The sequence below is a fragment of the Oryza sativa genome, chromosome 8, assembly GCF_034140825.1.
Source record: "Oryza sativa Japonica Group chromosome 8, ASM3414082v1".
Classification (NCBI taxonomy): domain Eukaryota; kingdom Viridiplantae; phylum Streptophyta; class Magnoliopsida; order Poales; family Poaceae; genus Oryza; species Oryza sativa.
In genome coordinates this window covers 24022798-24036816 of record NC_089042.1, presented here as the reverse complement: position 1 = coordinate 24036816, position 14019 = coordinate 24022798, and the positions used below count along the sequence as shown (strand labels likewise).

The 14019-nt window shown below is 44.5% G+C and overlaps 2 protein-coding genes and 1 long non-coding RNA gene across 4 annotated transcripts; 2 read left to right on the top strand and 1 right to left on the bottom strand.

The window, feature by feature from the left end:
• The first annotated feature begins 336 nt into the window (after positions 1–336).
• On the top strand, positions 337–2379 carry LOC4345867 (transcription factor bHLH94). The gene is made up of 3 exons (XM_015793927.3): positions 337–1074; positions 1189–1653; positions 2063–2379. Exons 1-3 carry the CDS (start codon positions 562–564, stop codon positions 2174–2176), a joined length of 1092 nt encoding a protein of 363 aa, XP_015649413.1. The 5' UTR covers positions 337–561; the 3' UTR covers positions 2177–2379.
• Positions 2380–8559: 6180 nt separating this feature from the next.
• LOC107282019 (uncharacterized) lies at positions 8560–10254 on the bottom strand. Its single transcript, XR_003238323.2, has 2 exons — positions 9939–10254; positions 8560–9010 (listed from the first exon to the last, which is right to left on the bottom strand). It is a non-coding gene; the product is annotated as an uncharacterized lncRNA (long non-coding RNA).
• Positions 10255–10493: 239 nt separating this feature from the next.
• On the top strand, positions 10494–13156 carry LOC4345865 (uncharacterized). Of its 2 annotated transcripts, none has more exons than XM_015793014.3 (6): positions 10494–10616; positions 10736–10786; positions 10882–10968; positions 11051–11121; positions 11696–11889; positions 12783–13156. In XM_015793014.3, exons 1-6 carry the CDS (start codon positions 10555–10557, stop codon positions 12891–12893), a joined length of 576 nt encoding a protein of 191 aa, XP_015648500.1. In that variant the 5' UTR covers positions 10494–10554; the 3' UTR covers positions 12894–13156. The 2 variants fall into 2 exon arrangements, with proteins under 2 accessions (XP_015648500.1, XP_015648499.1); XM_015793013.3 differs by having other exon boundaries at positions 10733–10786.
• The last annotated feature ends 863 nt before the right edge of the window (positions 13157–14019 follow it).

Genomic DNA, 14019 nt, shown 5'->3' with positions numbered 1-14019 from the left:
GTTTTTTAAAAAGGAATTTATAATCAATTACTTGGCATATGTACTACTATAAACGATTAGCCGGGTGTACGCTCCAGAACGGGCTGGTCCGTGCGTTGTCCGTAGCAGCAGCAACACGCCGCGCGCGCGGTCGCGTTTCCCAATGGCCCGCGCCTACGTCGCGATCGATCGTCTCATCGTCGCGGACCCTCTTGGAGATGTGCCACGCGCCGTGCCGCCATCCCGACCAAATCATGGCCTAATCACGCGAAAACCCGCGCTTTCCCACGCCCCCCCCCCCCCCCTGTTCACCTTGACCTGTGTGTATATAATTACTACTAGTCGCCTCCGAAAGCTACCTCTGCCTTTTTCACCCTCCTCCATCCATTCCCAGCTGCTCCATGCTGCTGCCGCCCTCTCGTCCTCTTCCCTTCTTCACGTGTAGTCTCACCTTCCTCGCCATCGCCATCATCGGAGCTCGGTCTGCCCATGGAGATGACCTAGCTAGCTAGCTAGCTAGCTATAGCCTCTCTCTAGACATCTCTCTCTTGTGTGTGGGTGGTTTGGTTTCTTGATTGGAGCATGGCGTTGGAGGCGGTGGTGTTCTCGGAAGGATACTACTTCGGATGCGGCGGTGCCATGGCGGCGGAAGCAGCTGCAGGAGGAGCTTGGAGCTGGAGCCACGGGTATGGCGGTGGCGTTGATCAGGGGAAGGGGGCGATGGAGTTAGTGGTGGACGACGGGGTGGTGAACGCCTTCTGGGACGGCGGCGGAGGCGGCGCAAGCTCTTCCCCGGTGATGGCCGCCGTCTCGGGGTTTATTGAGGAGCCGGACGGCGGTAATTCCTCCGTCGCAGACGCAGCGCCGCCGCCGGAGCACGGAGGTGCGTCTGTCGTCGGACGGGATGGCTCCGCGGCGGCGCCGGCGGCGGCCGCAGGGAGGAGGAAGCGGCGGAGGGCGAGGACCGTCAAGAACAGGGAGGAGGTGGAGAGCCAGCGCATGACCCACATCGCCGTCGAGCGCAACCGCCGGAAGCAGATGAACGAGTACCTCGCCGTGCTCCGCTCCCTCATGCCGGCCTCCTACGTGCAAAGGGTACGTCTCCTGCCGACCCATCTAGGGCTCACTTCGCCCAAGACCGCCATTGATGATCTTGTTAGAATTATCAACAATTCAAGCTATAAATAAATTAAATTCTCATGTGGATAGGGCGACCAGGCGTCCATAATTGGCGGAGCAATCAACTACGTCAAGGAGATGGAGCAGCTTCTCCAATCCCTGGAGGCGCACAGACACGCCCGCCGCGCACGCACCGACGCCGCCGCCGCGTTGCCATTCGCGGGCTTCTTCACGTTCCCGCAGTACTCCATGAGCGCCGTGCCCACGACAACCACCACCACTGTAGCAGCAGCAGCAACGGAAAACGGCAATGCCGTCGCCGGCGCCGGCGCGGGCGACGACGCGGACGCGGACGTGTCGGGGTCGAAGCCGTCCTCGGTGGCGGACATCGAGGTGACGATGGTGGAGAGCCACGCCAACCTGAAGGTGCTGTCGCGGCGGCGGCCGAGGCAGCTGCTGAGGATGGTGGCAGGGCTGCAACACCACCGCCTCGCCGTGCTCCACCTCAACGTCGCCAGCGCCGGCCACATGGCTCTCTACTCCCTTAGCCTTAAGGTATAGTAAAAACACACTACTTCTTCCTTTAAAAAAAAACTAACCTAAAAGATAGAACATAATCATAATCTAATACAATGAATTTAGATTCGATTTTTTTAAGGATGCAGAGAGAGTACGTGTATACGTGCATGCGTACACGTATCCTCTCCCCAAAATACTCTACTCCATTTTCTCCATTTTAGCAGCTACGAGTAGCTGGCTACTGTAGCTAGATAGCCTCGTTTTCCGTGCAGAAATTGTCATGAACGACGCCTACAAACTCCTCGTCATTCGGATCAGTGTCATGGCTGCTTCGCTTCGCTCATTCACCCCTAGAGAACCGAGCACACGAAGCAGAAGGAAAACAACAACCGTTTTTTTTTTTAATGACGCTAACGCATGCATGGCTGCTCTGTGGTCGCTGCAGGTGGAAGAAGACTGCCAGCTCACGTCGGTGGACGACATCGCGGCGGCGGTACACGGGATCGTCGAGACGATCGAGCAAGAGCAGCAGCAGCAGCAGAAGCAGAGCTGTAGCTAGATCAGCTAGAGTATTTTCTTAGAACATTTAGCAATGGCAAAAATGGTCAATATTAATATGCGCCAACCGTGTGTAATGTGTGCACTTTCGATTCTTCTAGAACTCTGTACGCTGGATGCACATGTACCGCAGTTACTACACCCACGTACATTTCTGTAGTTCATCTTCACTTCAATTAATGCATCATGGTCTACCACTCTGTACTTATAAAAGAAGTCGTTTAGAATAATATTTAAGTCAAACCTTGAGAATATAAATCATGAATAACTCTCAAGTTGTTGAGTTTGAAAATGTAAAAATTATATAAATAGATTTGTCTTGAAAAATACTTTCATAAAAGTATACATATATCACTTTTCAATAAATATTTTTATAGAAAAAAGTTAAAGTTGTGTTTTGGAAATCGTATCACTGTCCAAAACGACTTCCTTTTTTAGTACGGAGGGAGTATACCAATATAATGCGGCAGTGAGCCAGTGAAGTGTTTGAAATGGGAGCTCCTCGTCGTATGTAGACACGAACATTTCTTAGTGGGGTACATGTTTTCGATCTGTAGCTAGGATCCAAACAACGCAATTGATAGGCACAGCTGCGGGGTACTCTCGATCTCGGGACCCCTAGCTTGTTCCCCGCATGAAGCATACGTCGATTATTGCAATATTCAAAGCCCTAGTTTGAAATGGTAGGATTTCAAAGAAGTTCTACATGAATTGAACTAAACAGGGTGAAAATTAATCTCGCGGAAAAAGAATATCATGAGTTCTAAATAGCCCCAAATATGAGCTTATGACAAGGTTCCAACATTTCTGCTCTGCCGCCTATGGCCACCCACCAATGCCAACCAGGGTTGAAAATGGTCACAGAAATTTTCAACCAACGGACGCTCGTTTTTTATTTCTACTGACCAAGCCATATGGAAATGGTAAACAACGAAAACAAAAAAAACAAAAGCAGAAAAGATTTCCATGTTTGATTGTATTATCGTGGAAATTACCTTTTTGGCAATGGTATTTACCATATTTCTAAATACTCCAATATCTATGGTCCAAGTCTCTATTTGATCTATATTTGATCTATAGTTTAGATGCTCATCAACTCCTAAAATAAATCCCAGTAATTAGCATATTTCTAAATACTCCAATATCTATGGTCCAAGTCATCTTTTGATCTATAGTTTAGAGTCTCGTCAACTCCTAAACTAAATCCCTAGGTTGAATGCATGGCTAAGAGAGACAAAATTTAACTTATCTAGTGCAAACTTGAATTTAATTGGTCATATTATATATAGTTATACTAAGTTAAATATGTGGTATTTTTAGTTTAATATTTTTAACATTTATTACTGGTTTTCGATCGATACCGATATGATTCCGTTCGTATAGTTTCGTTTCTGTTTTTTCAATATCTCTGATACCATTTTCGTTTCTAGTAGCTTTATAATTTTCAATTTTTTTTTCGAGAAAAATATAGTTATGGGAAAAGTTAAGGCTGTTTGGACCATTTTCAACCATTTTCATCCTTAAATTGTCAGCGGACAAGGAGCCATATTCTAGAATTATAAGCCACATGGACACAATGAATAACCATTTGGTGGTTACCAGGCATCGTCTATCAAAAGATATGCTACTAGAGCCGTTTTTCAAGTTACCTCTACACATGCATGTGGTTGTGATAGTCTGAGTCGTCAAAGTATTCAACCAGCATGAGAAAAAAAAATTCAAAGACTGGTTTATCAGATTTATAAGTTATAGACAAAAGCTATTGAAAACAGTTCAAAATTCATGGTAATCTAAATTGTGCTCATTTTTAATTAATATGGTGGATTGGTGGATAATTAAATCCCTGGCCTCTGCATCTAGGATACACACACAACCCCAGGTCCACAAAGTTTAAGTTAAGAAGATACTCTAACAAATTATGATAACCTAAATTTTGCTCATGCATGTTTGTTCCTAAAACAAGCTTTGCCTTTCTCGCAAACATCAACAGTTCAGATTATATTACAGAATTGAATATCATATATAGTTCCGATTTGTTTGCTTAAGATTGGAGGATGGTTAACTTTGACCAGTGCTAGCTGTCAGCTAGGCATGGCTTTGTCTGACGAGCCTTTTTCTCTGAATGAAGTATAATCCTACTCCAGAAGGAGAGTTTTGGGTGGAAAAGCGCATATGGCCACATGGGAGATGAACAAGGAGAGCTATCAGCAAAGCATTGGAGATGATTAGATGAACAAGGAGGGAGGAGGGAGAGCGATCGACGTACGTCTACTGAACGCCGGAAAGTGAGGTGACGGCGAGGGCTGGAAATGATAGGAAAAGACGCGCTGCTCGTGTCGTCCCATGCTGCTATTTGACCCTTGGAAAAAGATTCTAGGACAGCGCTTGCTTTCCTTCACTACTCCTACACACAACTTTTCCCTCTTCTGTCTAGGCATGATTGATCCAATGCATGAATTGACTGCTGAAATGATCCGTCTCTCCCAAAATGTGTATTTTATCGGCGATTAGACCAATCTTACAGGGTGGGTAGGTTACATGTGCTGCACTGCTGCATATGCTCACAGAATGGGTGGATAGGTCATGGAGAAGGATGTGGTTGTTAAGGCCTTTCACAGTGCAGCACGCTGGTGAGTTACTTCGTGCCTCCACCTCAACTGCGTGATGCCGTGGAGGAGAGAGGGTGTGGGCCCTCATGCCTTTGCATAGGCTCTCGTCCCTCAGGTAAGACGCGGGGAACTCGCCTCTAAAAAAAACTGGAAAAGCAACGCAGCACACGAAGCCACCAGACCTGAGCGATGGAGAAGGCCTCCTTGACCACCGTGAAAGAAGTCGACGGTGGCTGCAGCCCCGCTCCGCGCCACCGCCGGGTAGCTCGACCTGCCGACTTGACTTGCACTGCCAAGCTCCATCTCCGCCACCACTGCCCCACGCCTGGCCAGATCCGGCGGCTGCTGCCGAGCTCGCGGCCGTGGGAGGGGAGAGGACGTCCGCTGCTCCGCGTTGCCCCCGCCCACTTGTTGCTCAGCTCGGTGCTTGCCGGAGACAAGCTCGATGATTTCGCGTCGGGTCGCTCCACGCAGCGTCGAGCTCGTCGCTCGATTCGCGTGGCCGCCGCATAGCTTGTGGCGACGGGAGGGGAGGGGGGAGGAGGAAATGCGAGTATGTCGTCTTCGTCCTCAACTCACGCGTCTGCCGACGCCGGCAGGAGGAGGGGAGAGCCGACGCCGGCGGAGGAAGGAGGGGAGAGCTCGTCGTCGTCTTTGTCCTCAACTCGCACGTCTGCCGGCGCCGGCGGGAGGAGGGGAGAACCAGCCGGCGCCAATGGGAGGAGAGAGGGAGCAAAAGGGGATTTGAGGAGGATTTTGTGGGTGGTTTGACGAGGGAGAAGGGATGAAAGATATTTGTGGGTCCCACTATAAGGTTACTTGCATTGTGGAGAAAATATTTTTGAATCTCTTCATCCTATGTGTCAGCTCGTGGTCTTTCCTAGTTGGTGCTTGCACTGTTAGTGTCCTAATTACACTCTCCGTGAAAAAAAAACGCTCAATCGATATTGGAATTTGACACAATCTAGAATAATCTTGTTTAGATTCTTTGTTCTAGGTTTTGTGACAAATTTCCATCTAGATTGATTTTTTAGACAGATAGAGTACTAAGATAGAATATAAGCATACTCACGAAGGTAACCCGTACTTATCTTTGGATTGTAGGTAGGGCAGTACTTAAGATTAATATCACTTCTCTATTGTATCGTATTGTCAACCTCCTCCTCTCTACCTTTTCTATGTCCACACCTCCATGCTGTTAATATCACTTCCTGCATATTGCATACTGGTTGTATCAAGTTCATCTATGTTTTTCGAGAATATGCACAAGATTTACGAATCTTTGCATTAAGTAGAGGCGAGAGCAAATTCATCTAGGTCGTGCACGAGCTATACTCATCACGCACAAGCCTCGCCATTTCGTCAAGCTCCCCTTCTCTTTTACTCTATAAAAAAAAGAATCTAGATATTGGATATGATGCATATCGTTCCTAGGATCTGAATAATTTTTTAATGGATGGAGTACTACCCAACCCGATCCCAAGTTCTCAACCCTACATAGGTCGACATTTTGCCAGAAGAAGTGGGCACCATCGTCAGTTTCATCACCAAGACAGGAGCATGCAAACACGGATACTCGACCACATACGACCTCACCACGCCCTCCAATCTCTGTTTTCATCACGCGATGGCACATGGGCCATGGGTCCAAAGTGCAGAGTTAGTAACAGAAAGATGGTTCAAAGCAATAAGTGCTGGCAAAACCTATTCAAGTACTCCAAAAAGGAAGTTTACTCGATACTTCAAAATGTCAAAATACAAGGACGGGATCACGAGATTGTGGGAGGAACTACCACACATGGATGATTTTTTTTTTTTTTTTAAAAAATCTGCACAAGATAGTGCAAAAATTTATATTGATATAGTCAAATAAATTATAAGACTGCAACACTAAAAGCCTGTAACCAGATAAAAGAATTTTTAAAAAACAAACCACCTCCACTTGCTAGTAGCTCACCGCACAACCCATTAGAAGGCACTAGCACTAAGCTGGTCACCGCTAAGCGTGATCGACCGCCGATATACCTACTTGGGGATCACAAACGCTCCACAAAACACCGAAACAACAAAAGAGATCAACGACGGGCTTTCGATCATCCTCACAGGGTTGAGGAGAGAGAGGGCAAGAGAGAAGAATATCCACTCATCTCTCACAACAATCTGATCACGACCATCGAGAAAACCAAATTGAGAGGAGACAGAAAAGGTGGGGAGCGAAAACTTGCTAGGCAACGCCACTATGAAGGTCGTGACACCTTAGGCACCACATGGATGGATTTTAAAATTTCCACTAACTGTTTTCACCTAATTTTTGACAAGTTACCTGTACCAGGCTAAACCGATATGCAAGAGTTAATATACCATTTTATAACTGCAATCGAATGAAAAATATGCAGAAAACCACAGAGCTATATAATCGTTTGATGGTCCTATAGAATCATATGATATATTGGGAAATAATGGTACTACTACATTGGATAAGTATAGAGCTAATTGAAGTGCAAGAGATTAAGCCGTACGTACGTGCATAATGGTTAAGACGGCTACCGTCTCTACACTACTTTAACTAGACATATAAAAATACTACATATACAAATAACATGCATATATAACAGATAATGGTGTATCATTAAAGATCACTGGTCTTACTTAGAGGAGAAGCATGGTTACTGCAGTCGGTCTCGCTCAGTTGAAAATTACACCAATTAAGTAACAATCAACTAGGATAGAGAGAGAATAATGACACCAGTACATACGATATGTTAGTAGAAAATGTAACGCATGCTTCAAATATAAAAGGAAGTAGAGGAGCTATATTAAACCCATGTCCAAATTAACTTAGTCACAGCTCAGACAGCTAGTAGATTTTAGAGGTAACATGGAACCTTGGGAAACTACATTCACCATATCAAGACAAACATACAAGTTGCCTGACAGCTTTCGCAATAAATCATCGGATGTTTCCAAACTTAGGCACGGTTTAGATGGGATTAAAACTTTTAAGTCCCTATCACATCGGATGTTTGGATACTAATTCTAAATATTAAACGTAGACTATTAATAAAATCCATCCATAATCTTGGACTAATTCGCGAGACGAATCTATTGAGCCTAATTAATCCATGATTAGCCTATGTGATGCTACAGTAAACATTCTCTAATTATGGATTAATTAGGGTTAAAAAATTTGTCTCGCGAATTAACTTTCATTTATGTAATTAGTTTTGTAAGTAGTCTATATTTAATACTCTAAATTAGCATCTAAAGACACGGACTAAAGTTAAGTCTCTGGATCCAAACAACACCTTTGACTAATAAGTTAGCCCTACATGTCTCCAGTACCCTAATTCTATTCAGCTGCTGTCCGAAAGGAATCACTTGGACTCTCGGAGTAGGCCCTGAAACATCCAGGAATATATAACTTCATCAGAAAGGAATATTCCTGTATCTACACAGTATGTCGGACTAAGTATACTTCTCTTAAAGCACTGGGAGAATAGTAGATCGATCATAGAAACCTGACATCAGGGTATTAGATACGCTACTGAAGTCTGTAAGTCCTACAGGGTATTCATCATTTGGCATATTGCCAGAGACCAGAGCAACATGTGCACAGATCAGAAAATAGATCTGACTTCCCTATCAGACAGCATAAAACAACAAGTTAGCTTAACGTCTCCGCAATTTGCGTAGAGTACATCTATTTTTCTAATTAAAACAAATTTCCACGATGAGAGAAACTTGAGACTAGCATTATACACTCAAATAGGACAGATAGTCTCAACCAATAGCTGAATTTCTCCATGTTTTATCAAGATTCAAGAGGAAACAAGATGGTTCTGGCAACATGTCCGTATACCAATAATGCCAATGGTAAATTCCATTATTGATTGGATGTGATGTTTAATCATTTTGGCTAGTTGCTAGAAAAAAATGACGAAATTTCCACATTCATAAAAGGACTTTGAACACGGGACGGGCACACATACTACAATACCAAACAATTGTACTAAGGAAGGTAGACATACCACCTAACAGGAAAGCAGTTCATGAACGTGTTTCACACTCTAATAGTTAGTAAGAAAAGGATAATTATGATAGCAATACCTATTATGTCTGAAAAAGAGTAACCACCTTGCCTTTTTCCATGTTAATTGGCATAATGTTGTTTTCTTGGGACCTGCTGCGTCATTGTCCATAACCATTCACAGGTTCATGATGTCCATCTGAAGAGAAGACTTATTTGGATGAGATAAACAATCGCAGGTACAAGGAGAATAACTATCTAGCTTCCATTACAGTGAACTATAGTCTGATGAAAAGCAGAGACAGAGAGCTCCGTCTATTTCAAAAGGTAGTAGCATCAAATATGTAGTTATGCACAAACTATCTGCTGAAATACTTGAATACAAGTATACCACAAGTTCCCTCAAAATCAGGAATATGCCACAAACTCACATCCTCATCAACTTGTAAGATGAAATATTCAGGAACAAGTTCAAAATGGTTGTATGGTATTCCCGAAAAATGGTTGTATGGATCAGTTTAGGAGGATATGAGAATATGACACACGGATGCACGCAAGTAATATAATACTCCCTCCATTTCGAAATGTTTGACGCCGTTGACTTTTTAGCATATGTTTGACCGTTCGTCTTATTCAAAAAATTTAAGTAATTATTAATTCTTTTCCTATCATTTAATTCATTGTTAAATATATTTTTATGTAGGCATATAATTTTACATATTTCACAAAAGTTTTTGAATAAGACGAACGGTCAAACATGTGCTAAAAAGTCAACGGTGTCAAATATTTCGAAACGGAGGGAGTATCAATCTGCATGACATAACTAGTTTAGTCACAGCCTATAGTTTCAGCCTAACCCAACAGGCAACAGTGTTAATTTACATCTAAAAGCCAAGCTAAGAAAAATCAGATTGCATTTACAATCTACTGAGTCTACTGTAGTATCAAGTCTATCACAAAATAAATCTGTACATGGTTGCATAATTTCTTATCCAAACAATGTTAAATAAACCACTAAATTTAGTAAACGAGACAATAATATGTCAGACATATCCATCTAGCTGCGATTTCAACACAAAGATCCCCAATTAGCTGGTTTAGGAAGAACAATGGCCGCCTCCACTCACCTCCCGGCAACTAGCACCTCGCCATTGGTCTCAGCCTCCGCACCCAGCACTGCCGCGTGACCAGTTGAGGAGGAATGAACGGCGACTTCGCGAAACCCCCCGTCGCCGTACTGTTCCGCCGCCGTTGCCCGCGGCGGCCATGGCCTCCTTCTATCCGAAGGAGCCAGGCGAGCACTCAACCCGGAGGCGTTCCATCGGACAACTGGCGCGCATTCCACCCGCCGGCCGCCGCTCGGCGAGCAGCCGGCGAAGCGGCGCGGTGGTCGCAGCGGCGGCTAGCCGGCGGCGAATCGATTGGTTCGCGAAGAATAAACGCGATTAGGGAAAGCAGCCGATGGGCACCGTTGGATCGGGACTGTGCGGTCTGGATTGAATCTAGGAGGAACTTTGCAAAAGAGACCTTCATAGCGTAATGTTTTAGCAATGGGGTCTCTTTCTCTGTGTCGCAATCAATGATAGAGCAGCCGTTCGATCATCTTTCAACGGCTCAGATCGTAGCCCGGTTAAGCACGCCATATCATCCACACAAGTAATCGATCCGATCTTCTCCGAATCGTCTCCCCGTCCCCAATCCATTCGAGCTTCTCTTCTCCAATCGATTCGCGATTTCCAATCCATGGCGACTCTCACCATGCAGCCGATCGGTCCCCTACCGTCTACTAAGCAAGAAGGCACAAGGCAAGTGAATTCCTTGGTCCGCTTTGTACTCACTGAGATTGAGAGCAAGAACAAGATGGGAGAAACTAGGTTTCGGTGATTTGTTTGTGATTTCTTGTCCTTTGATCTTGCTGCAGCAGGGGAGAGAAGCCTGCGGAGGGTGGTGCCGATTTGAGTGACATCGACTCGGGGTATGTGGCTCTGCCCAATTTATTGTATTGTCTCGCTTGGTTCTTGGCTTATAATTAGTTGATGGATTTGTTGTTGTGGTGGCGATTCTGGGCAGCTGGGTTGTTCTTGGGAAGTCGGATATCGTCCCGGCGGATTTGGCAGCCCAGAGCCTGCGCTCATCTCCGAAGACAATTCCTACATGGTAGGAGAAGCAAGCATGCGGTTGTTTCCTTTTTCTGTATGATGTTTTGACTAAATTTGTGTTTGTTTTGGTGTTCTTTCAGGGCTCGGTGGGTGATTGGAGGTGTGCTGCACACAGTGGTGCCATTCTACGAGAGAGCACGGTATGTTGAAGGTATGTGCGCCCAACTCCGATAATCTTCCACCTTTACCTATGAGAAAATGACTTTGTAATGTTGAATGGGAGGTAATCATTATTGATTTTATGAAATCACTGTCAAGTAGTAATCCAGAAACTGCTGTGCAGTTCATAAATTGCTGCCAAGTAGTTACAAAGTATCTGTGTTTGCAATAGTTGGGAGAATTTTAGGGTGCGTTTGGATCTCAAGCAAGGCCTAATTTATCCTTGCTGTCAAGGTTTAGTGTTTTGTAGAAGCTAAAAGACCTTGCTGTCAAGGTTTAGTGTTTTGTAGAAGCTAAAAGACCTTGCTTTTGATGGCACCAGTCCATAATAACCTGAAAAAGCCTGCCTGATGAGGAGAGCCAAATCGGTTCTCCCCCGACGGCAAACGGCGTGCGTGATGTCTCGTGATAATCAACCGCTAGATTCGGTAAAAGCTAAGTAAACGAAATGATGGTCGTTGCTTATATAGGCTACTGCCAAAAGGAGCTAGATAAATCTAGCCGGGCTAGGTAAAGTAAGCAAATGATCCAAACACACCTTAGTGCTGATGTTTGGTTGTTCACAGATGAGACGGCTCGAAATGTGGAGACTGCTGCTGAGGTTGTGGAGCAAATAGCTGAGGTCACAGAGAAACTGGCTTCTAACGTGGCTGATCACCTTCCAGAGAATGGATGTCTGCAGAAAGTAGTGGAGAAGATTGAATACATAGCTGAGGTAGTGGATGAAGATGCAGAGAAGGTTGAGGCCATTACTGAGAAGGTGGGCTCCATGTCACTCCCTGTTTTGCCTACTATATTTTATATAGGATACATAATGTCATTTGAATTTCAGAATATTTTGAAAGCAAATTAGCAGTTGGATATGCTGTATGAGTTGATTGGTAGTGCTAAAGATAAGTGGGTAGAGGGCAACTCTAAGTGCCAACTGTGAACACCAGTTTTCAAGTGCCGTTATATATTTCTGTTGGCTCCACCTAAATTGTAGTATTGTAGTAACCACATGCATCAAGAATATATCTATTCAACTTTCTTTTGTATAATAGTGTTGTACCTTCATTGTGTGCTACATACATTTTACCATTATAGTGTTTATATTGATGATAATTAACTTTGTTAGTTGTTTCTGCCAAGGATTGTTTCGCTATTTCTGTTTTCCACTACAAAAATTCTGACAATTCAATTGTTAAAGGATTTTGCTTAATTGGTAAATCTTTGTAGGTATTGTTGAAGACTTCAAGGTCATAGTTCCACTTCAAAAGTATATTGTTGACATTAAATCAAAAAAAATTAATGCAATTTTACTGTGCCACAATTTGCCAGGACATCTAGGAATAACGTCCTATTTTCTTTTGTATTTAAAAAGAGTCTACTACTATGCAGCCTTGTGGCATTGCACTAGTTTTAGAAAATGTATCTATATAGCAAGTAGAAGAGTACAATAACAGTGAACAAAATGCCGGATTGTACCAATACAAATCAACTAGTATTGTTTTATCCTAATAAAACTGAATCAGGCAAAGAAAGAAAGGATTCCTACAGGTATAGAGTCATTTTGCGTAAAACTGTTGAGATATCTGCACTGTTTTGGAAGTATTGTGAAAGACAACCAAAGATGAAGCTATTAACACTTTATTGATCTTCTCGCTAATACAGATTGAGAATTTCAGCGACAAGATTGATGCTAAAGTAGAACCTATCTTCACGGAGATTGAGAAGGAATTCGAAGACTCAACATCAAATGATGGAGTAAATGCAAATATATAATCACTAGCCCTACGTAGAAGGAAATACTCTCAGCTCCCCATTGTGTATAGCATATGCTTTTTTTTTTGAATGATTCGTTGTACATATGTGTACCTTTCTGTATGAGTTATACCATGCTTATTGTGACGCATGGTGGTGTTGTGGCTGGTGCTCGAAACTAAAGTAGAGTTAGCATTGACTATTGAGACTGTTGAGCTGTGAAATTTCATAGACTGGTACAAAATAGAATGGTTGGTACTGGTAAATGCTATTATATCACAAAATGAACAATGCCTTTTTGGTACATAGAACTGGAACCACGAACAGTTTCTTATGAAATTTTTATGACATTTATTTAAAGTTGGGTTGTCATGGACTCGTGGATATAGTAGTTATTGTGCACGTAATATGAAGTGCTAATTCGTCAACTTCTAGGTTCCTGTTGAACTGTCCCCCCAGGTCTTGTTCAGTGCTCAGAGTTTCAGAAATCAGAACTGCTCGCTTGTCTACCTTTCATGCAAAATCCACCCGGGTTCCAGGGCCATCGCCGGCGAGAAGCCAGCTCAGCTTATGATATTTTGCTTGGGATATTCTGCTGTGTTGGATTTATATCCCCCGACCACGAGGCGCACGCGAGCCAAGCCCAGCTGCCATTGCTTACACTAGTCACTGGATCAACGAACAGCGACTTGGCGAGAAGCCCGGCCGCGCGAAACGCATTGCTTTGGCGCCGGTCGCTTCGGGTGGAAGTTGGAGAACCCCGCGACCGCGACTCCGCGGGACGCCAGCCAGCCTATTGCTCTATTCCGTACTGCGACGAAGAATCCGACGCGATCACGTAGCAACCGCGTGCCACGGCTCCGAGTCCGAGTCGCGTACGTTGGTGCCGCCGTGCCGGGAGCCCGGGACCTCGATCGAGTCCGCGTCGGGGCGGGGGATCCTGCCTATATATGCACAAGCACGTAGGCGTACGACCACACCAAACACACCCGTACCGTACGGGCGTATCACCAAGTCGGCAAGTCACAAACTAGTTGAGCAGGAGGGACGACTTGTGCGTGGCGGGTACGTAGATGGATCAGGAGGCCTCGTTGCTGCCGGCGGCGTCGTCGCACACGGTGGTGAGGAGGAAGAGAGCTCTGCAGCT

Excerpts from the sequence above, each read along its gene's own strand:
- LOC4345867 (XM_015793927.3), top strand. The coding sequence starts at position 562 with ATGGCGTTGGAGGCGGTGGTGTTCTCGGAAGGATACTACTTCGGATGC. Across the intron at positions 1,075-1,188 it reads CGGCCTCCTACGTGCAAAGG|GGCGACCAGGCGTCCATAAT; the intron begins GTACGTCTCCTG and ends TCATGTGGATAG. Across the intron at positions 1,654-2,062 it reads TCTACTCCCTTAGCCTTAAG|GTGGAAGAAGACTGCCAGCT; the intron begins GTATAGTAAAAA and ends TGGTCGCTGCAG.
- LOC4345865 (XM_015793013.3), top strand. The coding sequence starts at position 10,555 with ATGGCGACTCTCACCATGCAGCCGATCGGTCCCCTACCGTCTACTAAG. Across the intron at positions 10,787-10,881 it reads TTGAGTGACATCGACTCGGG|CTGGGTTGTTCTTGGGAAGT; the intron begins GTATGTGGCTCT and ends GATTCTGGGCAG. Across the intron at positions 10,969-11,050 it reads CCGAAGACAATTCCTACATG|GGCTCGGTGGGTGATTGGAG; the intron begins GTAGGAGAAGCA and ends GTGTTCTTTCAG.